The following is a 24,459-nucleotide window of genomic DNA, read 5'->3' on the forward strand; positions in this document are numbered from 1 at the left end:
GCAGCCAACTTCAGACTGCTGTCATTTCTAGGCCACTGGTCCGACAGCTGTTAAAATTATTCCAGTGACAGCTCATTATATTGTTTACAAGCGTGCAAAAACAATTTGGTGAGAATTTTCCAGAAAAAAAGTTATTCGTGATGGAATTCAAGCGTGATCGTATGTTTTCTTTATATTCGGCTGGAAAACCACAAGTGGCTATCGTTAGAGCACTCCAGAATTTAAATGTTAAAAAAATTTTTGTGTCTCGTACTATCGCTCATTGCCGTGATACTGTTAGCGTAGCCCGACGTCAAGGATGTGGACGGAAGAAAACAGCAACATCAGCAGAAATGATTCGAAAAGTAAAAAAACGACTTTATTGAAACCCACGTTGCAGTGGCCGAAAAATGGCTTGGCTCGTGAGCTGAACATATCGCAATATTCCATTCGGAAAATATTGAAAAATGAGCTCGGGGTAAAGCCATTGCATTTTCAAAAAGTGCAAGAACTTACACCGCATCAAAAAGAAAATAGACTCAAAAGAGCTAAAAAGATGCTTCGCTTGGCCGAAAGTGGTGAACTGCCGAATTTGGTTTTCTCCGTCTTCGATGAGAAAACATTCATTGTCCTGCAGTTTGTAAAAAAACCAAATGATCATGTTTACTTGCCAAAGAGGTCAGCTGAAAAAGTGCACGTTCGGTTGACCACCAGAACTCCAACGCCGGCCATAGTGGAATGGTGTGGGCCGCCATATTTATTATATTTATTATTAATCGACCGTGGCATCAGAATAAATGCCGAATATTATCGCGAAATTATCTGCATTATCTGCACGCAGACAATTTGGCCGCAGACCTTGGACATTCCAACAGGACACAGTAGCATCACACTCAGCACGCGCCATCCAAGAATGGTTTCAAAATGAAGTTCCTCGCTTCATTTCCAGCGCACAAAGTCCACCAAAATCTCCGGAATGGCCAATCCGTTGGACTATTGTGTCTGGAGTATTTTGGAAAGCATGGTTGGCACTAAAAGATACCAAAGTGTCGTTCACCTCAAGCAAGCGCTTCGCCGGCAATGGGCCAAAATACCACGGAGCAACATTCGGGTAGCGTCTGACGGTTTCATTGGCCGTTTGAAGGCCATAATTCTTGTGAAAGGTGACCAATTCGAAAAAATCTAAATCCATTCTAAAATTTGATGCTATTTCCGACATTTTTCGCTTTCATTCAATAAAATTTAAAAAAAATTAATAAAAAGTATGGCGTTTGACTTTGCTGCAGTTTTTTTATCTCACCCTGTAATTTTATACGACCAAAACATGCCTCATCCAAATAACCCTAGACCTAGACCCTAGGTCTTTGTGAACCAAATTCCGTTTCAGGATATTTGGAGTAGTTCTAGCGATGTCCGTTCGTCCGTCCGTTTGTCTGGTTGGTGCGCATGAGAACTCTTGAAGGGAGTATCCGATTTGATTCAAACTTGGTACATCGTAATATTATTTTTGATCAAATTTTGATCGAGTTCGAAGATGGGCGATATTTTTTCACTTTGTGTTTTGATTCTCAAAAAAATTTTTCAAAAATAGGTTCTGAAAAATTATTTTCAAAATATCCACATTTGTGTTAGGTTCTGGAAAATAATTTGTAAAAAATTCACTTTAGTTGTAGTCCTTGGAATATAATTTTTAAATAAAACATCGGATAGTCCACGAATGTTTGAAAAAACGTTTTGAAAAAAAACTTAGCGTTTGTGATTATCTTCGAAGGTCCTTAGAAAATACTTTTTTTTTAAAAAATCCATGTAGTCATTAAATAATATTTATTTTTTTAAAATCTAGGTATTCCTTAAAAAATATTATTTAAAAAAAAAAATATGCCGTTCTTAATATTTTTTTACTTTTTTTAAAAATAATTTTTAAGGACCACGTGGATTTCTTTAAATATTTTTTAAGGATTAAGTGGATAAAAAAACACTTAACACTGGAAAATGATTTTTAAAAAAATCACTTTAGTTGTAGTCCTTGGAATAAAATTTTTAAAAAACATCGAATTTTAGGGATTGTCCATGAATGTTTTGAAAAAATGTTTTGAAAAAAAGCTCAAGGTTTGTGATTGTCTTCAAAAGTCCTTAAAAAATACCTTTTTTAAAAAATCCATGGAGTCCTTAAATAATATATTTTTTTTTTAAATCTAGGTAGTCCTTAATAAATATTATTTAAAAAAAAAATAGGCCGTTCTTAATTTTTTTTTACTTTTTTTAAAAATAATTTTTAGGGACCACGTGGATTTTTTTAAATATTTTTTAAGGATTAAGTGGATAAAAAAACACTTAATCCTTAAAAAATATTTAAAAAAATCCACGTGGTCCTTAAAAATTATTTTTAAAAAAAGTAAAAAAAAAATATTAAGTTCGACCGGGCCGAACTTTTAACACCCTCCACCTTAGGGTAAAGGAAACATTAGAAGAAATGTGGCAAAAACCATCAAATGCCGAATATCGGGAGGTACCGTTATATGGGAGCTATACCAAAACGTGGACCTACACATGCAATGTTTCGCCAAAGGAGCTAGAACCCATTATGACCTACAACTACCAATTTGTAGACATATCCGTGAAAAAATGTGGCAAAAATCATCAAAATACCGAATATACCTCCCAATATTATATAGGGACCATACCAAAACGTGGACCTATACATACAATGTTTCGCCACGCGAACTAGGACCCATTATAACCCACAAATTCCAATTTTTAGACAAATCAGTGAAAAAATTCGGCAAAAATAATCAAAATACCGAATATCGGAAGGTACCGTTATATGGGGCCTATACCAAAACGTGGACCCATACATGTAATGTTTCGCCACCGGAGCTGGAACCCATTATGACCTACAAATACCAATTTTTAGGCAAATCAGTGAAAAAATGTTGGAAAAACCTTAAAAATACCGAATATTGGGAGGTACTATTATATGGGGACTATACCAGAACGTGGACCGATATATCTCATTTTCAATACCAACCATCCTAGACACAATACAAATTACTCTGCTAAATTTTGCCGCTCTACGTCAAATAATGTGGGCTGTATCGTGATTTCAACAGACAGGCGGACAGACAGACAGACGGACATCGTTAAATCGACTTAGAATCCTATGCTGATTATGATTGTATTTAATGATGTTATAAACGGAATGACAAAGTTAATATACCCTCCTTTCCAAGGTGGAGGGTATAAAAATCCACTTGGGTTTTGAGAATGCCTCCTTTACTGTGGAGGTCCTTCTGTTAGCAGAAAACCCACAGTAGACCATGTTGGTATTGAAATCGTTTAGCCTTTCATTTCAAACCTTTTAAATCAATTATCCATTTTCTATTCAATTTGCTTTAAAAGCCCCCTCCCAAAAAAATTTGTACCCTCATGTAATATTTAAAATGTCCCCCTTCCTCCTCCTCCTCCGCCGTTGAAATTAGGTCATTATATTGAGGAATGTTTGGTATGTGACCATCTCGGTAAATACCTGTCCTGACAACAACAACATGAACGCCCATTAAATCTGTGTCTTCTTGTGGCCATTCCCACTGGGGCTATTAATCTAGACGGAATGTCTACCTTTGTCCATGTGAGTGTGTGTCGGTGTTTGTATTGAAGTGTGCGGCTGACACGTGTGAATGTTGTGACCGTCAATTTAACTACCAGCTGTTATTGGTGTTGCTTGCTGGCTCGCTTTGGATTTGCTGAAATTCCCATATGATTGCTGTAATTAATGTAACCACATTAAAAATGTCCTTGTCGTCCAAATCTAGACCAATCCCTCAGCTCCTTGTGGCGTAAAAGTGCCTACAAATGTGGTTACTTAACAAACTTAAATGTCCGCCTAAGTGATTAATTAGTCCGACAAATCCACAACTGGAAATTCACAAACAAACAAACACAAAGGAAGGAGCAGAAGCAGGTGGCCGGGAGGGGGGAGAGGGAGAAGGCCTTTTGAGAGGGGGTCAAAACGTTTTGCTTACATGTTCAAAGTTCAAACATGTTTTTGTGGCGGGAGGGTGATTTTTCTTCGTTTTTCGTCAATTGATATGTGGGTGCGATAGGAGGTGGGGAAGCGGAGGTTTGTTTACCTATTTGATGTGCTGCCGTTCCGGTGTGTGTTTCCCGTATTTTTTTTTCCCTCTCTCTCTCGACCATGTCTAGATAACCTGGCAATGTTTGTCGAGTGTGAAATACCACTTGCTGTGCCCTGTGCTCAGGTAGCATTTTCCGGTGTCATATGCTGAGAATTTCCTTCGTTACAGTTATTACTATTATTATTGTTGTTGCTGTTGTTGTTATTTTCCTTTGTGTCTTTCATTTCGCCAACATCGTGTGTGGCATACGAAATGTCGGATTTCTATTTTTATATGAATATCTAAACATTTCCACGATATTGTTATATAATAATTTGTGTGTGGAGGAGGAGGGGGAGGAGGAGAAAAATGAAGAAAATGCTTGGTAATAATAGGATCTGAAGGTTATTTGAGGTAGCGATTTCCCACAAGTTGACATGGAAAAACACTTATGGGAGTATCAGTAAATAGATATTTTCTAAGGAAAGAGGAAAGGATGAGGATGAGAAATGTTAGAAGGCCTGCCCAAGTAATATGTCTATTAAAGGAGACCAAGGTGGCGTATACGTTGTAACAACAATTATACGCCCCCAAACGAACATTTCATATTGTGATAATAAAATGCAATGTAGAAGATATCTATTTTAATATTTTTATTTTCCTCCAGTTTCTTAGCGTAAATCGCTCTATAATTATCGCGTATTATGCCAATACAATTGCTTTTATCGACATTAAGAAGACATTCAAAGACTTGCACATCAAAGCAAGAAATCTTCAATTTTTTTTTTTTTTTTTTTTTTTTTGTAAAGAGGAAATTGCAGAATGTAGACCGACGTCACTAAGTGGAGGTAATTTTTCATGTTTGAAAGAATTATTTGCTTCTTTCTTTTTTCTTTTTCCGCTAAAAAGAAGCAGAAGATAACAAGGGATGTTTTTTTTTTTTGCACAAAGAAATCGTTTATTTGACGGCATTTAATTTGAGAGCTATTTTTCCACATCCTTTGCTTTGAGCAATGCAATTTTTAAGTGAAAAAGGAAAACAAATCCATAACAGAATTTCAATTTTGCAGATTCGCGGGAAAATTAGGATTTTGTAACAATTGCATTTCGAGGCTATTAGTAACGCAATTAAAATTCTGAATCATTTTTCAAGGTATATCCCAAATGGATTTTTTAAAAAATATGCTTGAAAAACCAACACTAACATGGATTTTTTATACCCTCAGCCATATGGCCAGAGAGGGTACATATTTTATTTGATACGGCCAAAATGTGTTTCATAAAAATAACTGTTTTAGACCCTAGGTCTCCTTGGATCAAATCTGTTTCATGACATTTGGAGTCGATCTAGCGATGTCTGTCCGTCTGTCTGTCTGCTGGGTGCGCACGATAACTCTCGAAGGGAGTACCGAATTTGATCTATATTTGGTACATCGTAATATTATTTTATCAAATTTAGATCGAGTTCAGAGATGAGGATTATCTGTTTACACCTTCCGCTATCACCACCAAAAAATGTCAACATTTTCAAATAAAAGAATTTACTGTTCAGAAATAGAAAGGATAATCCGATTTTGGTCCAACTTAACCAATCCGAAAATCTGCATTAATGCTAGGTTAGGTGAGATAATGGACAATATCGGTCCACTCAATCGAGTACATCCCCCACAAAAGGTCAAAATTTTGAATAATTGCAACTCTTAAAAAATGTGATGTAAGAGTCCGATTGTCTTCAAATTTCACACACCACAATATTTTTATTAACCCAAGGCCTGGTGCGAAGATGGAAAATATCAGTCCACTCTTTATGGTTCCTCTGCCACAAAGGGTCAATATTTTGAATATTTATGAAGCTAATAAAACTTGGCTTACTCAATACCTTCATCAACACAAGATCTGTTATATAGATGGTAGAGATCAGACTACTCCTTGGTACCTCCCCCACGAAGGGTTTTAGTTTTGAACAACAAAAACAATCATAAAATCCGAAATAAGCATCCGTTTCTCTTCATCACAATTTTTTTATAATCCAAGGTCTGTTGTGACGATGAAGGTGCGATAATGAACAATATCGTTTCACTCCTTCTTGTACCTCCCCCACAAAGGGTCAATATTTTGAATATTCATTAAGCTCATAAAACGGGTAATTAAAATCCGATTCCAATCAGACTTGTTACATCTCAATATTTCCAAAAACACAATATCAATTATAAATATGGTAGATATCAGACCCCTTTTTCTGGTACCTCCCTCACAAAAAAGGGCTAAAGCAGGATCCGTTGTGAAGATGATACATATCTGCCTAACCCCTTCTGTTACCTAACCCACAAAGGTTTACAATTTTGAATATTTTTATCTTATTTATTTAAGATGGCGAGATCCCTTTCTCATGGAGAATAAGTGCCTCGTATACTAACAGAGGACAAAAAACTCTGACTCTCTTTAGAAAAAGTTCTCCTCAAAGAAAAGCTCCCTCTACCTCTTCCAACATAGGTTAGATAGCATTATTCTCATAGAGTGAAGAACGTCTTTTTCTTAGAAATAATAAAGATACATTCTTTCAAAAAAGAACACCTTCAATTCGAAAGAAGAAAGAAACCTTCAGCTCTGACCGAAAAAGAACGCCAGGTTCTCATAGAATAAAAGAGTGCTTTATTATCTAGAATTCTAATTTTTTTAGGAAAAAAAAAATAACTTTTAGAAAGAAGATGGTGTTTTTCTCAGAGAGTAGAAAACACTTTCCTTAAAGAGAGGAGAACATACCTTTTTCTAAGAGAGAAAAATACATTTTCTTTCCAACGAAGAGGAGAGAGAAAATAAATCTTTTTGGAAGAGCCAGTTTTTCTCAGAGAAAAGTAGAATAACATCTTTTTAAAGCAAAGAAAAACAACAATTTTTTTTCTTATCGAGAAAAAGAACCCCGTCCTCCCCGAGGGAAGAAAAATCAACACTGTCTACCCTCTTCAACATATTCCTTAAGGCAGGTCTTTCATATGTCTAAGATGATACATGTATAAGAAATCTTCTTCAAAAAAGACATATGAATATACTACAAAAATTTGGAAGACCTTCTAAAAGCTTCTGTAGAAGACTTACATACTTGAAAGACTTTAACACACAGGTCATAGCCACGGTCTTATTAGCTTATGCAGGACACAAAATGCTTCTAAGGAAGTCTACAGGATTTTATTCTACCTCTAATATTATGTCTCTAATCACAGGGGGTCTTTGGAAGATCTGAGCAAGACCCGAGGAAGTTCATTATCTAGGCACATTTTAGGCCTCATTTTAAGGGCCACATCTACAAAAGACCAGGCAATGTCTGCTGAAAAGCCATAGAAAGAAGAAAACATCATGTGAAGCTATTTTTCGATATAACACTTGTGGGCATTTTTAGTATAAAAGAACTTTTATTTTTAGAAGACCTATCGAGGGCTTGCCATATGTGTTCTGCCTTCAATCTTATAGGCATAGGAATTCCAAAAAATGGTCTCAATTTTTAAGAAGAGATTTTGAAGTTCTTTCGTCCTTAGAACACCTGTGACATTGTTTCTACAGAATAACTTTGTAAGGCTCTTTGGATGTAGATGTCTGGTAGGAGGAAATCCTGTTGAAATTCGTTAAACTGAATTATGCACCTTCTGTAATTTATCAGGAGAATCATAAATTAAATTCTTATTCGTTCTTATGAAAATAGAATGATAAAGAAGCCTTGTGGACGATCTTAAATCCATTGGCAGCTATGAGAATCTTTTTTTATCAATAGGAATGTTACTTAAGGGGTTCGTTCTCATAAAAGGCTTGCGTAGAAATTCGACTGCGTATAGAAGACACATAGGCCTAAATATTAAAGAAATATAGACGCCTCAGAGACATTCTAAGAAGGATGTTCACATAAAGAAACCAGGAAGGAAAGTCTTCAAGTCGGGCGGGGCCGACTTTGTGATACCCTACACCACTTTGCTAATTTAGTAGAGCTCCACATAACAATTAAAAGTTTTTATGGGAGAATCCAATCATACACGCCATGATTATAATTTAAAGTTCAAAGGACTAAACTTTTTTAAATTCGGAAAATTGGATAAAGATATATGTGGGAGTTATATTCAAATCTGAACCGATCTCGATAAAATTTGGCAAAGATATTTCTGAGCTGTATTTGATATATTTCCCTGAATATCGTTGTTACGGAGTGCATATTACGGCTGTGGGTAGCAAATATATAACAAATCGGATGAACAATATATATGGGAGCTATAGCTATATCTGAACCGATCTTCACCAAATTTGACATACTAACTTCTAGACTCAATTCGGTCGTAAGTGCCAATTTCCATCCCAATTGGTCAAATATTAGACGTTTGGTGCACAATCAAAAGCTAAATCGGACGAAGTTATATATGGGAGCTATATCCAAATCTGTCCCGATCTTGATCAAATTTAGCAAAGTTATTTCTGAGCCTTATTTGATAAATTTCCCCAAATATTGTTGTTACAGAGTGCATATTACGGCTGCGGAGGACAAAAATAACAAATCGGATAAACAATATATATGGAAGCTATAGCTATATCTGAACCGATTTCGTTGAAATTTGGCATACTTATTTTCAGGCCTAATTTGGTTGTATGTGCAAAATTCCATACTATTCGGGCCGATATTACACGTTTGGTGCACAATAAAAGGCAAATCGGACGAAGATATATATGGGAGCTATATGTAAATTTTTACCGATTATCTCCAATTTCAATAGGGTTCGTCCTTGGGCCAAACAAATGATCTGTGCAAAATTTCAGCTGGATCGGGCAATAAATGCGAACTGTACTTTGTTTACAAAAATACATAGACAGACGGGCGGATGGACATGCATAAGTCAACTCAGAATGTGATTCTATGCAGATCATCAAAAGGTACCATGGGCCTACCTCGTTTCCTTTTGCCTGTTACAAACAAATGCACAAACACATAATACTCTGACCACTTTGTGGTGTAGGGTATAAAAATGGGTCTAATTCCAGAAATTAATTTGAAGGACACATGGCGTATAAGTATTGTCAATATGTATACGCTCCCTATTACAGATATTAAAGAATAAGCAATGATTTTTGAGTGAATTATACCCTCCAAAGCCAATTTTTTCCGAAATTTTTATAAGTCTATTTCCGAATACCTCATATCAAACTTACAGAACCCCCAACAAAGCCCTTAGCCACAACATATCCTTATCACCTTAACAAAAAAATAAACTTCGTCAACTTACCGAAGTAAGGTGACACCTGGCGTATAAGTGTTGTCAATACGTATACGCTCCCCATTACAGATATTAAAGAATTAGCAATGATTTTTTGAGTGAATTATACCCTCCAAAGCAAATTTTTCTCGTCAATATTTTATTAGTCCATTTCGGAATACCTTATAACAAATGCAGAACCCCCCAACAAAGTCTTTAGCCACAACATATCCTTATCACCTTAACATAAAAAATAAACTTCGTCAACTTACCGTCTTATTGCCCAAATTCTTGACACGACAATTGAGATAGGCCGTTTTGCCCAGCAAGGCGGTGACATTCTTCGATGCGGCCTTATCGAAATACGGACCATTTTGCACCATTTCGGGCTGTTCGATGGCATTGCGATTAATCGCCGCCGATGAATGTGATGACTGGGTTTTGTAGGCCGTGGTGGAGATACTGCTGCTGCCACCGCTACTCTGTGTGTGGTTGGCTATGCTGGTCTGGGTTGTGCTGGTGGTGCTGGTTGTGGCATAACCGCCACTGCCAGACACCCAGCCGTGACCCGACGATGACGCTGACGACGACGATGATGTTGTGCTGTGAAACGTTTTCAGCGTATTCGCCGGGGTGCCACTGCCGCCACTGTTCGCATTGGAATTTCCGTTGCTAATATTATTGGTATTACCATGGCCGGGAGTATTTCCGCCAGCAATACCTCCTCCATTGAAACCTCCATTACCGTTACTGCTGCCGCTGCCACTACTACCACTGCTGATTTCATTTAAAATCGCATTCGCATTGTTGTTGATAGTGTTGGGATCCTTGGGCTTAAACGACTCCCTTTGAGCGGCCAAAGCTGTGTGTGAGAGAGAGAAAAGAAAAGATACAAAAAGAGAAAACCGTTAAACAATTTATTTCACAAAGAGAGAAAGAAACAGAAACGGAAGGGGAAGGGGAAGGGGAAGGGGAACTCTAAAGGAATAAAAAACCCCCCCGAACATAAAAAAACTGTCAAACGACAAAAACTCCGCTTTGACAACAACAAACCAACACACACACAAACAAAAACAAAAGCTTTGTTGCCAAACAATGGCAAATGCAAATTCCTTTAGGCCATCCCTGTCATGGTTCAATGTTATTTACATTTATTTATTCATGTCATTGTTTTTATTTTTTTTGGTGTTGTTGTTGTTGTTGCTGCTGCTGGTATTGTATGTTACTTTTTATTGTTATTGACAATATTGTTTTTGTCATCGTTGTCGTTGTTGTTGTTGCCTCTGTTGTTGCCGTTAACATTGTTTGGCCCTCACTCATGTACCAATTTTACTGACACTTATTCGCAATATCCTCTTTAACAGGATACAATAAATAAGGCCTATGAATGATTTCCCCAAAGGCACATATGTTTGTGTGAGAGTGTGAATAAGTGGCACACAAACGCATGGTAAATATATATGTGTTTGTGACCAAATTTTCAAAAGAAAAAACTTTTTGTGAATTAATTTGTAAAAGGTACCACGGTGGGTATACTTGATGCCACAACGTATACGCCTTAAAGTAGGTCAGAAATTATGGATGAATTCTAAAACGAAAATATATGACTACATTGGATCCGTGGAAGATCTATGAATTTTTGGAGGAACAGAAATTATATTTAGAACAAGTAAGCAAAAGCTATAGTCGTCCGGGGCCGACCATGTGATACCCTACAACACTACAATATATTAGAAGCCCCTATGTTCCAATCCATTTTGTAAGATTTCGCTTTTGAAATTATGTCACTACCCTTAGCAGTTTGCTCAGGGACATTTGTCCAATGTTTACGCTGTTAGTTGCGATGGTCCGTTTTAAAGTTAAATAATATTCAATGGTCATCCAAAATGATAGACTTCTTCCCTGCCCTTAACTCTTCTCATGTAAAATTCCGCTATTATTTGTGTGATCAGAAAATCTTTCTGCGATCATCTCCAAATGCCGGAGGCCCCTCTGTATCTCCAAATTTAGACTCATCTATTTTATTTGCTGTCTACGAAATTTTGGCTATATTTGTCAACGAAATCAGCATAAACAAGTAAAAAAGCTGTAAGTTCGGCCAGGCCGAACCTTGAATACCCTCCAGCATTTGGTAAAAATTTGGCAATTTTCCAAAAAAAAAATAAAATCCGTTAAAAATTATATTAAAATCTTAAAAATACCGAATGTAGCCGTATATTTGGGTCTATGGACCTGCATAGGCAACTTTTATCACAAGCTATTACAATATTCAAATGCGAAAATTGAAAAAAAAACTGTTTATAATGTCGCTAAAATCATTAAAATACCGATTATCGGAAGGTACCGTTATATGGGGGTTATACGAAGACGTGGACCTGCACAGACAATTTTCTGTCATAGGCTGTGGTATTCATTACGAACTTAAAATGCAAAATTTGAAAAAGTTCCTGTAAATAATGACGCTAAAATAATCAAAATTCCGAATATTGGGAGGTACCTTTATATGGGGGCTATACGAAGACGTGGACCACCATGGCCCATTTTATGTCTTAAGACGTAGTATCTACTACGAACTTCAAATGCGAAATTTGAAGCAATTCCGGTAAATAATGTCGCTAAAATCATCAAAATACCGAATATAGGCAGGTACCATTATATGGAGGCTATACGAAGACGTGGACTTGCACAAACAATTTTCTGTCTTAGGCTGTAGTATTCATTACTAACTTCAAATACCAAACTTGAAATAATTCCGGTGATGAATGACGCTAAAATCATCAAAATACCGAATATCGGGGAGGTACTGATATATGGGGCCTAAACGAAGACCTGGACCTACATGGCCCATTTCCTGTCTGAGGCTGTGGTATCCATTACGAACTTCAAATACCAATTTTGAAACAATTCAGGTAAATAATGTCTCTAAAATCGTCAAAATACCGAATATCGGGAGGTACCGTTATATGGGGGCCGTACGAAGACGTGGACTTGCACAAACAATTTTCTGTCTTAGGCTGTAGTATTCATTACGAACTTCAAATACCAAATTTGAAATAGTTCCGGTAAATAATGTCGCTAAAATCATCAAAATACCGAATATCGGGAGGTACCGTTATATGGAGGCTATACGAAGACGTGGACCTACATCGTCCATTTTCTGTCACAGACTCTAGTTCCCATTACGAACTTCAAATACCAAATTTGAAACAATTCCGATGAATATTTTCGCAAAAATCATCAAAATACCCAATATCAGGAGGTACCGTTATATGAGGGCTATACGAAGACGTTGGCCTACATGGCCCATTTCCTGTCTGAGGCTGTAGTATCCATTACGAACTTGAAATACCAATTTTGAAACAATTCAGGTAAATAATGTGGCTAAAATCATCAAAATACCAAATATCGGAGGGTACAGTTATGTGGGGCCTAAACGAAGACCTGGACCTGGATAGACAATTTCCTGTCATAGGCTGTGATATCCACTACGAACTTCAAATGCGAAATTTAAAACAATTCCGGTGAATAATGACGCTAAAATCATCAAAATACCGAATATCGGGAGGTACCGTTAAACAATTCCGCTGAATTATGTCGCTAAAATCATCAAAATACCGAATATCCTCCATAGAATGGTGGAGGGTGTAAAAATATATATATTTTTTTTTTTTAATAAAGATGTTTACCAGGTGATAAGGCAGGGTAGGTATTTCACATCTCCTCCAAAAAAAGATCCTCATCAGTTCCCTGTTCAAGAGAATTTTTCCATAAAAACTCATTGGGAAGTAAAAGCTCTGGTTAAGGCGTCGCAGGCTGAATACATGCCTCCAAAAAACTCTCAGTTACTGACCTAGATATACCATTGGTATTTTACTGAAAATCTACGATATAAGGCCTAAATATACTCTTAGAAAGTTTCTAGAGCCTTTGACAAGCTCAGGTATTGTGAATTTCCTCCATATACTTTGAAGCATATATCCAGGAACAAATGGGGATATTATTTTGGGATACTTTGAGTTCTTCGCCTTAGTCCATAATTGGGAATTTTTAAAAAATATTTTGACTTCGACAATTCAAGAAATTAAAAAAAACTATTTGGCTCTGGATATAGACCCTGGATATTGGCCCTAGCATGTTTTTCTCAATTTTAACGAATTTCTGGGTAAAGGACTCAATATGATCCTTCAGAATCCTCGACTGCAGACTTAGAATAAATCTTCAATACTGTGCACCAAATTTTCGGATTAAAACCTAGATAGAGGCCTACGAATTTTCTATGGAAATCCACAGTAATGGGCCTAAAAAGAGACCCAAAAATAATCCTTAAATATTTACAATAATGGATTTCAAATTAGAATTGTTTTGTTCGAAATTTTAAAGCAAAAAAAACTTCAAATATTCACGAATTTGGGTCTAGAAGTAAGTCTCCAAAAATAATGCTAGATAAATAGGACTAGATAATTACACGTCAAGAAAGACCCTTCAAAAGGACATCGAAAATAACAATTATAACCCTAACGTGTAAAAAAGCAGTATGTTCGGCCAGGTCGAATATTAAATTCCCTCCACTATTTGGAAGAAATTATGAAATTTTCAAAAAAAAAAAGGAAAAAATTTTAGGTACTGTGGGGGTACACGAAGACGTGGACCTTTATAGCTCATTGTAATACTAAAAGTCCTGCTGACCAAACACACATATGAGTAAAATTTTATCAACCTTCTTCGTTTCGTTCGAAGGCTAGATTTCCACAGACGGACATACAAACAGGCAGGCGGGCGGACATTGCAAAATCGACATAGAGTTTTATGCTGATCAGGAATACATATACTTTGAAGGCTCCTAAATGTATATTTCGAGGTGTTACTAACGGAAAGACAAACTTAATATACCCTCCATACTATGGTTAGAGGCATGATCAAAGACTTCGAGAAACTTAAAAAATTCAAGTTAATAGTAGCAAAGGTCTTTGGTGAGGAATTGTTTAAAATCCATGTTTGTACTTACGAAGGACTATGAAAAAAAATCTTAAAAATTAACGATTGTAGCTCTAAAGGTCTTATATGAAAACCTATAATATCCATTTTTAAAGCTCTCGAAGTCGTTTACAGAAAATCGTAAATATTTTTGTCGTTAAAACCCGTAGACTTTTAAGATTTGTTTTTATCAAGGACCCTCTGAGTTCTAAACAATAATTTTTAGAATTTTTGTCAAAGGCCTTCAGAGCTCTATATATGGATTATATGAAACTCTTAGGGAAATTAACGTTTCACAGGATAAAACTTTTGTTCCCTCTTAGAAACTCCACAAAATGTGTTCTTAAATTCCCAAAACAAAAAATCTTAATTTCAATTCGCCACAACTTAAAGTAATCACTGCCTACAGCAAACACATGGAATCCTGGGGGCGTATGGTTTTCCCTTCATCTGAAACCGAAAACTAAATTAAATACCAATCATACGCCCCCTGGTCAAACGGAGACGCTTCCAAATGATTGATTAGCTAGGAATTCTCAATTTCATTTCCTGTAGTCTGGCTAAAGGCCTATTTTTTCTTGCCAGGGTAATGCGTAAAGAGAAGAAGAAAACGTCGTACCAGCATGGCGAAGAAAAATAAAAAACAGACACAAATAACAAATGAAAAGATTTACAACATGACAAATGGCAGGCTGGCAGGTAGTAACGCAGCAAACATCAATCCCGTCCACTCAGGCTTAAATGGGGCAAATGTGTCTGTTTGGATTTAATTTCGTTCTCTTTTCTTTCGTTTATTTTTTCGCATTTGATGTCATATTAAATTCTCTTGTCTAAATCACAAAATTCTTGCCGTCACTTGTGCTGGCGGCAAGAGGGGTCATTGTGAGTTTGGGGTGAAACAAGAAACGGAAACGGCCAACAGTCGCCATGACATTTAACAGGACGTTGCCCGGCTGCTGAAGTGTTACACTTTTTTATTTTTCAGATATTCTTGGATTACAGTTGATTTGGTTATTGGAATGTAATGCCATCAAATGCAATTCAATTTAGGAAAATTTAAGATTTTCAATTTAACAAAATTGGAATTGGAAAATATTTGATATGACCGATAGGATTTGAGGTCGAAGGAAAACCTACATTTTTAGGTCTGAGAGTCGATGGAATAGTCAGTTGGTTCTTGTATACCCTCAGCCAATGTTCGTTTATTTCAATATATTTTGACTTGAGTTGTGATTATTCCAACCGTTGACCCTTCATGGTGTGGGCCCAGGGGAGTGTTCTAATATTCACACCAGGTCTCTGATAGAGAGAAATATTAAGACATGACTTGTTTCGCAAATTCTAAGAGATATGGGAAAACTGTAACATTTGTGAGGGAGGTACCAGAAAAGGTGGACGAATATCTTCACAGCTGATATTGTGTTGGAAGATAAATTGGGACATTTGAAGAAAATCTGATTCTTATTTCGCATTCTGTGAGCGTTTTGGTTTTTCTAAATATTTACTCTATGTGGGGGAAGTATTTAACGGAGCGGGCCAATATTGTCTATTTTCCTACCTTACCTAGCACTAATACAACTAATACAACATCAGCACCATCGCACTCAGCCAACCAAGAATGGTTAAAAAATAAGGTTCCTCGCTTCATTTCCAGCGCACAATGGCCATCAAAATCTCCGGATACCAACCCGTTGGACTATTGTGTCTGGAGTATTTTGGAAAGCAGGGTTGGCACTAAAAAATACCAAAGTGTACATCATCTCAAACAAGCGCTTCACCGGGAATGAGCCAAAATACCGCAGAGCAACATTCGGGCAGCGTGCGATGGTTTCATTGACCGTTTGAAGGCCATAATTCGTACCGACATTTTTTTGCTTTCATTCAATAAAATTTAAAAAAAATGTAAAAATTATGGCGTTTGAATTTGTTGCAGTTTTTTTATCTCACCCTGTATATCCTCTGTAGCCATATGACTGGGAGTAAAAAATGATTTTCTAAGGATCTTATGAAAGACATTCCTAAAAACATCCTAGTTTGTTAATTTAAGGGTATTGGGGAAAATGTCATTAAAAATCACGTCCGCAGCTCTGAGTAAAATTCTTTGAAAATCACGTCCGGAGCTCTGAGAAAAATTCTTTGAAAATCAATGTCTGAAGTTCTAAGAAAAAAATCTTTAAAAATCCACGCCTCGATGTCTGAACTCAAAGATAAATTCTTTAAAAATCCACGTCTAGAGCTCTGAGAAAAATTCTTGGAAAATCCATGTCTGGATCTCTGAGAACAATTCTTGGAAAATCTACGTTTGGAGCTATAAGAAAAATTCTTGGAAATTTACGTTTTTAGAGGAGGTATTTAATGGAGTGGATCAATATTGTCCATTTTCCCACCTTACCTAGCACTGATACAATTATTTAGATTTGCACAGTTTAAACAAAATTGGATTGGAGTGGACCGATTTAAGAGTCTTGGGGAAAATTTCTTTAACAAATTAGGTCTGGAGCTCTAAGAAAAATTCTTTGAAAATCCACGTCTGGAGCTCTGAGAAAAATTCTTTGAAAATCCACGTCTGGAGCTCTGAGAAAAATTCTTAGAAAATTCACGATTGGAGCTCTGAGAAAAATTCCTTAAAAATCCACGTCTGCATTCTGAGAAAAATTCTTTAAAAATTTATGTCTGTAGCTCTGAAAAAAATTCTAAAGCTCTGAAAAAATTCTTTTCAAATCCGCATCTAACGCTACGAAGAAAGTACTTTAAAAATCCACGTCTGAAACTCGGACGAAAATTCTTTAAAAATCCACGTCTGAAACTCTGAAGAAAATTCTTTAAAAATCGACGTCTGAATCTCTGAAGAAAATTTTTAAAAAAAACACCTCTGAAACTCTGAAAAAAAAAATTTAAAAATCCACGTCTGAATCTCTGGAGAAAATTTTTTAAAAATCCATGACTGAAACTCTGAAGAAAATTCTTTAAAAATCCATGACTGAAACTCTGAAGGAAAATTCTTTAAAAATCCATGACTGAAACTCTGAAGAAAATGCTTTAAAAATCCACGTCTGAAACTCTGGAGACGATTCTTTAAAAATCCACGTCTGAAACTCTGAAGAAAATTCTTTAAAAATCCACATCTGAAGCTCTATGAAAAGGTCTTTGAAAATCCGCTTCCGGAGCTCTGAGAACATTTTCTTTAAAAATCCACGTCTAGAGCTCTGAGAAAAATTCTTCAAAAATCCACATCTGAAGCTCTGTGAAAGAGTCTTTGAAAATGCTCGCCTGGAGCTCTTAGAAAATTTTCTTAAAAAATCCACGTCTAGAGCTCTGAGAAAAATTATTTAAAAATTCGTTTGGAACTTAAAGGATCCTTAGGGAAAATTCTTTAAAATTCCACTTTGGAACTCAAAGGATTCTTAAGAAAAATTATTAAAAAAAAATCCACGTTTGTTGCTCTAAAAGTCTTTGGGGAACATTATTTAAAAATCCACTTTTGGAACTCAAAGGATTCTTAGAAAAAATTATTCAAAAATCCACGTTTGTTGCTCTAAAAGACGCAGAAAATTTTTTTTAAAAAAATCCACGTTTGTTGCTCTAAAGGACTTTGGGAAAACTCTTTAAAAACCCACTTTTGGTGGTCTAAAAGACTTTGGAAAAAATCTTTAAAAATCCACGTTTGGAACTCAAATGATCCTTAGAAAAAAATTATTGAAAATCCCGCGTTTGGTGCTCTAAAGGACTTTGAAAAAATGTCTTTAAAAAATTCACGTTTGATGTTCCAAAGGATTTGGGGAACAATTCTTTAAAAAATCCACGTTTGTTGCTCTGCAGGACTTTAAGAAAATTTTTAAATTTTTTTAATTTTTTTGGTGCCCTAAAGGACTTTGGAAAAAATTATTATGATGTTCCAAAGGATTTGGGGAACAATTCTTTAAAAAATCTACGTTTGTTGCTCTGCAGGACTTTAAGAAAATTTTTAAATTTTTTTAATTTTTTTGGTGCCCTAAAGGACTTTGGAAAAAATTATTAAAAAAATCTAAAAAAAATCCTTAGGAAAAATTATTTAAAAATCCACGTTTGAAACTCAAAGGATCCTTAGGAAAATTCTTTTAAAAAATCCACGTTTGTTGCTCTACAGGACTTTAGGAAAAAATTATTTCAAAATTCTCGTTTGTTGCTATAAACTACTTTGGGAAAATGTCTGTAAAAAATCCATATTTGGTGCTCCAAGGGACTTTGGAAAAATTCTTTTAAAAAATTTAAATAATATAAAAATTTAAATAATTAAATAATTTAAAAATTTAAATAATATAATAAAATTTGGACTATAGCCTCAACAAAATTCTACAAAATCTGAATTTATGGCTCTGAGAAACACCTCAACAAAATTCTAAAAATCTGAATTTATGGCTCTGAGAAACACACTAAAAAATTCGATTTTCTTATAAAGAAAAATTCCTAAGAAAATTCATTTAAAGCTTTGAGGGTCTCTGTTGAAAATTTCGTAAATAATCCATGGAAAAAGTATATAAAAAATCCACGGGTGTGGTTTTTGAATAAAATTCTTAAAAAAGTTTTGTACTACGTACCATCTTATAGAAAAATATAAATAAAAAGGTATACATTACGTCCTTAGAGTCTTTTGCAAAAAAAAAAAGAAATAAAATAAATAAAATTTAAGTTTTTATTTTAAATTCAGGTTTATTGTTCTGCTGTCTTTGTAGAGGATTTTTTTAATGTATATATATATTTTGTTCTTAAAAAAAAACTCACATTCACACGCTTTGCTAGTTTGTACAAAAAAGGACACTCAGGCGTATGATTATTGTCATAACGTATACGCTCCTTACGATCCGAAATCAATGAAACCCTAAAATGAAATTATCTACCCCCAATTCATAAATTTATTAGATGACTTTTTCCAAGCAAAAATTAATTAAAGAATCGAACCTTTTTTTGCTATGATCCTACTCTTTCCCAAAACTTCCACAATTCCTATATCCAAGAAAACAAAATTAGTTATCGGCCTAAGTGATACATCAGCAATCTTGCAATAAAATACATGTGACATATTCATATTCAGGCAAATATATTATTTCCCACTCTCTCTCTCTCACCCTTCTCTTCCCCCTCTCTCACACACTTTGGTGAACGAACATAAATATTTCATATTTCGGAAATCAGAAACCATCTTCAATTACGCAACGTTTGCAACTTTATTACCAAAATGCCAGATGGCTGACTGGCTGGCCGAGCGGCCCAAGAAAAATCCTATAACAATAAATTGCCTTTGGCGATGATAAATAATAGAGAGAAATTACAGAAACAAGAAAAATATATATCAAGTTCACAATTTTCAGATAACATCGACATTTGGGGAGAGACACACAGAGAGAGGGAGAGATAGAGAGAAAAACAGGAACATTGGTCTTAAAAAGGAGTATTTTGTCGTGTTTCTCACGTTTATCATTGGTTTTTGTTTTTTTTTTTTTTTTTTGTTTTATTTTGTCGAGGCTACACCACAACCGAATTTTTTTGTAGGAAATGGAAACATTTTTTCATTTGTCCCATATCCCAGAAATTCGTGTGGACCACGTATGGGGAGGTCCCCAGACCAACGTTTTTTTTTTGTTTTGTGAGAAGTGTTCTTGTTTCGGTGTTGCCAAAGATGACAAAACAATAAATTTCACGGCATTTCTTTGAATTCGAGGGCGGGAAAGGAAAGGCTGGAGAAAAACGTAACCGAAAAACAAATTACAAGAAGGCATCGAGATAATACAACAAATATTCCAAGAGAAAAACTACACAAACAATTGGCCAAGCACCGCCGTGCAAAAAAGGATGCAGACACGCCAAGGATGACTTTTGTTGTGACAACGGAGGATGTTTTTGTTGTATTTATTTCGGAGACACACACTCACACACACACAGAAATGTCCCCTCTTCATGTGAAAATAAAAACAAACACAGATGACAAAAAAATCGGAACGAAATTTATGGATGCCTGAATAAACATGGAACACAAGAAAAAAATGAAATATTGATGAAAAAGAAAGGGCCATGCTATTTTGTTGTTGTTTTTGTATTTCAGGAAAAAAAAAATTCGAAATAAAACAGACGAAAATTCCTGGCAAATAAAGTGGCAAAGAAATTTTTATCATTATGGGATATATGTGTGAGGGAGAAGGGATGGTGGTTCGCAAACTTGTATTATAAATGGCCGTCGTTGGTAGCCAAGGATCAGCAACGCAAAAAAATCAAACACTTTTTGCAACAACCCCTCTTGACTGCCTCGAGGACCCAAAAATTAGATCCTCTTAGGTATACAACTTTATTTTGAATTTTTTTTTTTTTACAACGACCCTGAAATCTCTTAATTTTCTCCCAGAGGCTTAGGACCTACAAATGTGGATTTTTTTAAAAAAAAATTTCCCTACATAGATCCTCAAAGCCATAGATGTGGATTACTACGCTTTTGTTATATAGACCCGTAAAGCAAAAAAAAAACATATTTTTTACAAAATTTCTCAAAAAAATCCTCGAAGAACCTCTACAAAGTACCTGAGTGCTGTAAACGTGGCCATTTAAAATATTGATTGTACAAGGACGCTTAGAGCTATTAGCGTGGATTTTTTCCTCAAAATTTCTGCAAATATTCTCAGAGCTGCAAAACCTGAAGTTCCCCCCACCTCCCTTTTTCCACTGAACTTCTTTCCCTGCAAAACCTAATCTATTTTCCACGTTTTTTCTTTTCCCCCAATATTGTAAATCTGGATTACTAGACATTAGAAAAAGTTCCTCGAAAAACCTCAGAACTAGAAGCGAGAATTTTTTTATAAAAAATATTTTCAAACGTCCTAAATGCCATAAACCTGGACTTTTTTAAGATTTTTTTTACAAAGACTTTAAGAGTTATTAACGAGGTTTTTTTCTCAAATTTTCTACAAAGATTCTCAGTGCTGCAAAACCTAGAGTTTCTTACCCCCTTTCCCTGAACTCTTTCCCTGCAAAACAAAAAAGCAATAGATGTGGATTTCTAAACTCTTGTTATAAAGGCACGCAAAGCAAAAAAAATGTTTTTTTTTTACCAAATCCTAAAACTATTTAAAAAAAGTTCCTCGAAGAACCCTGGAAGCCAGGATTTATTTATAAAAAAAATTCGTCTGTCCTGAACGCTGTAAGCTTGGCCATTTTTAAGACTTATTCTACAAGGAGCCCCAGAGCATTAGACGTGGATTTTTACCCAAATTTTCTGCAAAGATTCTCAGAGCTGCTCAATTCTCTTTCCTTGAGCGTTTGATTTTTCAAAATTTTGAACCCTATGTGGGGAAGGTACCAGAAGAAATGGTCCGATCTTTACCATATTTCTAGCAGATCTTGTGTTGATGGGAATTTTGAAATGTAGCTAGTCTTCGCGTTTTATGAGTTTCATGAAGATTTAAAATTTTGACCCTTTGTCGTACCAGTGGGAATAGACCGATATATCCCATATTCACAGCAGATCTCTTTTTAGTTGAAATATAGAGATGTGTGAAATATAAAGAAACCCAGATGCTTATTTCGAATTTTATGATGGTTTTTGTTATTCAAAACGTTGACCCTTTGTGGGGGAGGTACAAGAAGGAATGATCCGATCTCTACCATCTTTATAACAGATCTTGTGTTGATGGAAATATTGAGATGTACCAAGTCTGAATGGAATCGGATGTTAATTTCGCGTTTTATGAGCTTCATGGGTATTCAAAATTTTGATCCTTTATGAGGAAGGTATCAGAAGGAATGATCCGCTATCTACCATATTTATAACAGATCTTGTGCTGATGGAAATATTGAAATGTACCAAGTCTGAATCGGATGTTAACTTCGCGTTTTATAAGCTTCATGGGTAATCAAAATTTTGACCCTTTGTGGGGGAGGTATCAGAAGGAGTGGACCGATATATTCCGTCTTCACACCAGACCTTGGGTTAATAAAAATATTGTGATTTGTGTAATTTGAAGATAATCGGATTCTTACATCACATTTTATAAGAGTTTTTAAAGAATATTTTTTCATGGTCCTCCGAGGATACAAACGTGGATTTTTTAAAGAATGTTTTGTTTCAAAGACCAAGAGAAACCTGGATTTTTAAAGAATATTTTATCAAGGACCTCCAAGGATACAAACGTGGATTTTTAAAGAATATTTTTTCAAGGACCTCCTAGGATACAAACGTGGATTTTTAAAGAATATTTTTTTCAAAGACCTCCTAGGGTATAAAAGTGGATTTTTAAAGAATATTTTTTCAAAGATCTCCTAGGGTATAAAAGTGGATTTTTAAAAAATATTTTTTCAAAGACCTCCTAGGGTATAAAAGAATATAAAAAAAATAGGGTATAAGAAGAATATTTTCTGAAGGACCTCCCAGGATACAAACGTGGATTTTTAAAGAATATTTTTTCAAGGACTCCCAAGGATACAAACGTGGATTTTTAAAGAATATTTTTTCAAGGACTCCCAAGGATAAAAACGTGGATTTTTAAAGAATATTTTTTCAAGGACCTCCAAGGATACAAACGTGGATTTTTAAAGAATATTTTTTCAAGGACCTCCAAGGATACAAACGTGTATTTTTTGGGAATATTTTTTTAAGGACCTCCAAGGATACAAACGTGGATTTTTAAAGAATATTTTTTCAAGAACCTCCTGACATATAAACATGGATTTTAAAGAATTGGTTTTCAAGGACTCCCAAGGATACAAACGTGTATTTTTTGGGAATATTTTTTCAATGACCTCCAAGGATACAAACGTGGATTTTTAAAGAATATTTTTTCAAGAACCTCCTGACATATAAACATGGATTTTAAAGAATTGGTTTTCAAGGACTCCCAAGGATACAAACGTGGATTTTTAAAGAATATGTTTTAAGGACCTCCTAGGATATAAACGTGGATTCTTAAAGAATATCTTCTGAAGGACCCCCTATAGGATATACACGTGGATTTTTAGAGAATACTTCTGAAAGGACATCCTAGGATACAAACGTGAATTTTTAAAGAATATTTTTTCAAGGACCTCCGAGGATACAAACGTGGATTTTTAAAGATTATTTTTTCAAGGACCTCCAAGGATATAAATGTGGTTTTTTTAAAGAATATTTTCTGAAGGACCTCTAAAAATATAAAGAATATTTATAAATATTCTTTATATTTTTAGAGGTCCTACGAGGTCCTTGAATAAATATTTAAAGAATATTTATTCAAGGACCTCCTAGGATATAAACGTGAATTTTTAAAGAATATTTTTCAAGGGTATAAACGTGGAATTTTAAAGATATTTTTTAAGGACATAAACGTTGATTTTTAAAGATTTTTTTTTTCAGGGAAATAAACATGAATTATAAAAGAAAATTCTCAAAGGACATACGAAATGCTTCAAAGGATCAAAATGTGCAAAATTTCCAACGGATCCTCATCATTAATAACACGAACTTTGTATAAATATTACCACGACTTTAACCTGATTTCAGTTCACCATGACGTATACTTTGTGCCAATAATCATACGCACCGGTGTCCTGTGTAGAAAAAATCTCTTTAAATAATTTGTTTAAAGAAACTTCGCTGGGCAATGTCAATGTAAGACAATATTTAAATATTTCCATCACTCCCATTGGATTTTTCTCTCCCACTCCCCCACCTTGACATTTCCATTTGAAATCCAAGTCATCGCTAACTGACTAACCAGGCAAACATCATTTTCATCCGTTCCGTTTTGCTTTCCTCTGAGCTTAGAAAAGTAAAATTGCTATGCTTCCTTGCTTTTACCGGTAACCGTAAACGACTTTTAAATGTGAGTTTGTCAGAATAGTTGCGAATGTGTGTGTGTGTGTGTGTGTGAAATCCTTTGGCCCAAACGAAAAAAAGAAGAAGAAGGAGAAGCAGCAGAAATAGAAGAAACATAAGTGCAGTTTTCTTAAGCCATTTCTAGGCGTTTGCTTTCTTTCATCTGAGACTTGTTGTCATTTTGGCCTTCACTACTTCTCCCGCTCCTCCTTCTCTACTTGTCAAAGTCGCTTTGAAGCCGATTGGAAAAAAATGTAAACGGACACCATGCTTGACAGATAAGATTACTCTCTTTTTCTCTCTGCCTGCCTGCCTTTGGCTGTCCTACGGCCTCGGGGCCATGTCATGG

At 35.3% G+C, this 24,459-nt stretch overlaps 1 protein-coding gene across 2 annotated transcripts in view; it reads right to left on the bottom strand.

The window, feature by feature from the left end:
* LOC101901069 (TPR-containing protein DDB_G0280363) overlaps nt 1-24,459 on the bottom strand; it is a 103,724-nt gene that overhangs the window by 46,262 nt on the left and 33,003 nt on the right. For both annotated transcript variants that reach the window (XM_059118235.1, XM_059118237.1), the window contains exon 3: nt 9,595-10,184. In XM_059118235.1, coding sequence (XP_058974218.1) covers nt 9,595-10,184 — 590 coding nt within the window. The remainder of the gene's footprint in view (nt 1-9,594; nt 10,185-24,459) is intronic.

This window comes from Musca domestica, unplaced genomic scaffold, assembly GCF_030504385.1.
Source record: "Musca domestica strain aabys unplaced genomic scaffold, Musca_domestica.polishedcontigs.V.1.1 12, whole genome shotgun sequence".
In the NCBI taxonomy this organism is placed as follows: domain Eukaryota; kingdom Metazoa; phylum Arthropoda; class Insecta; order Diptera; family Muscidae; genus Musca; species Musca domestica.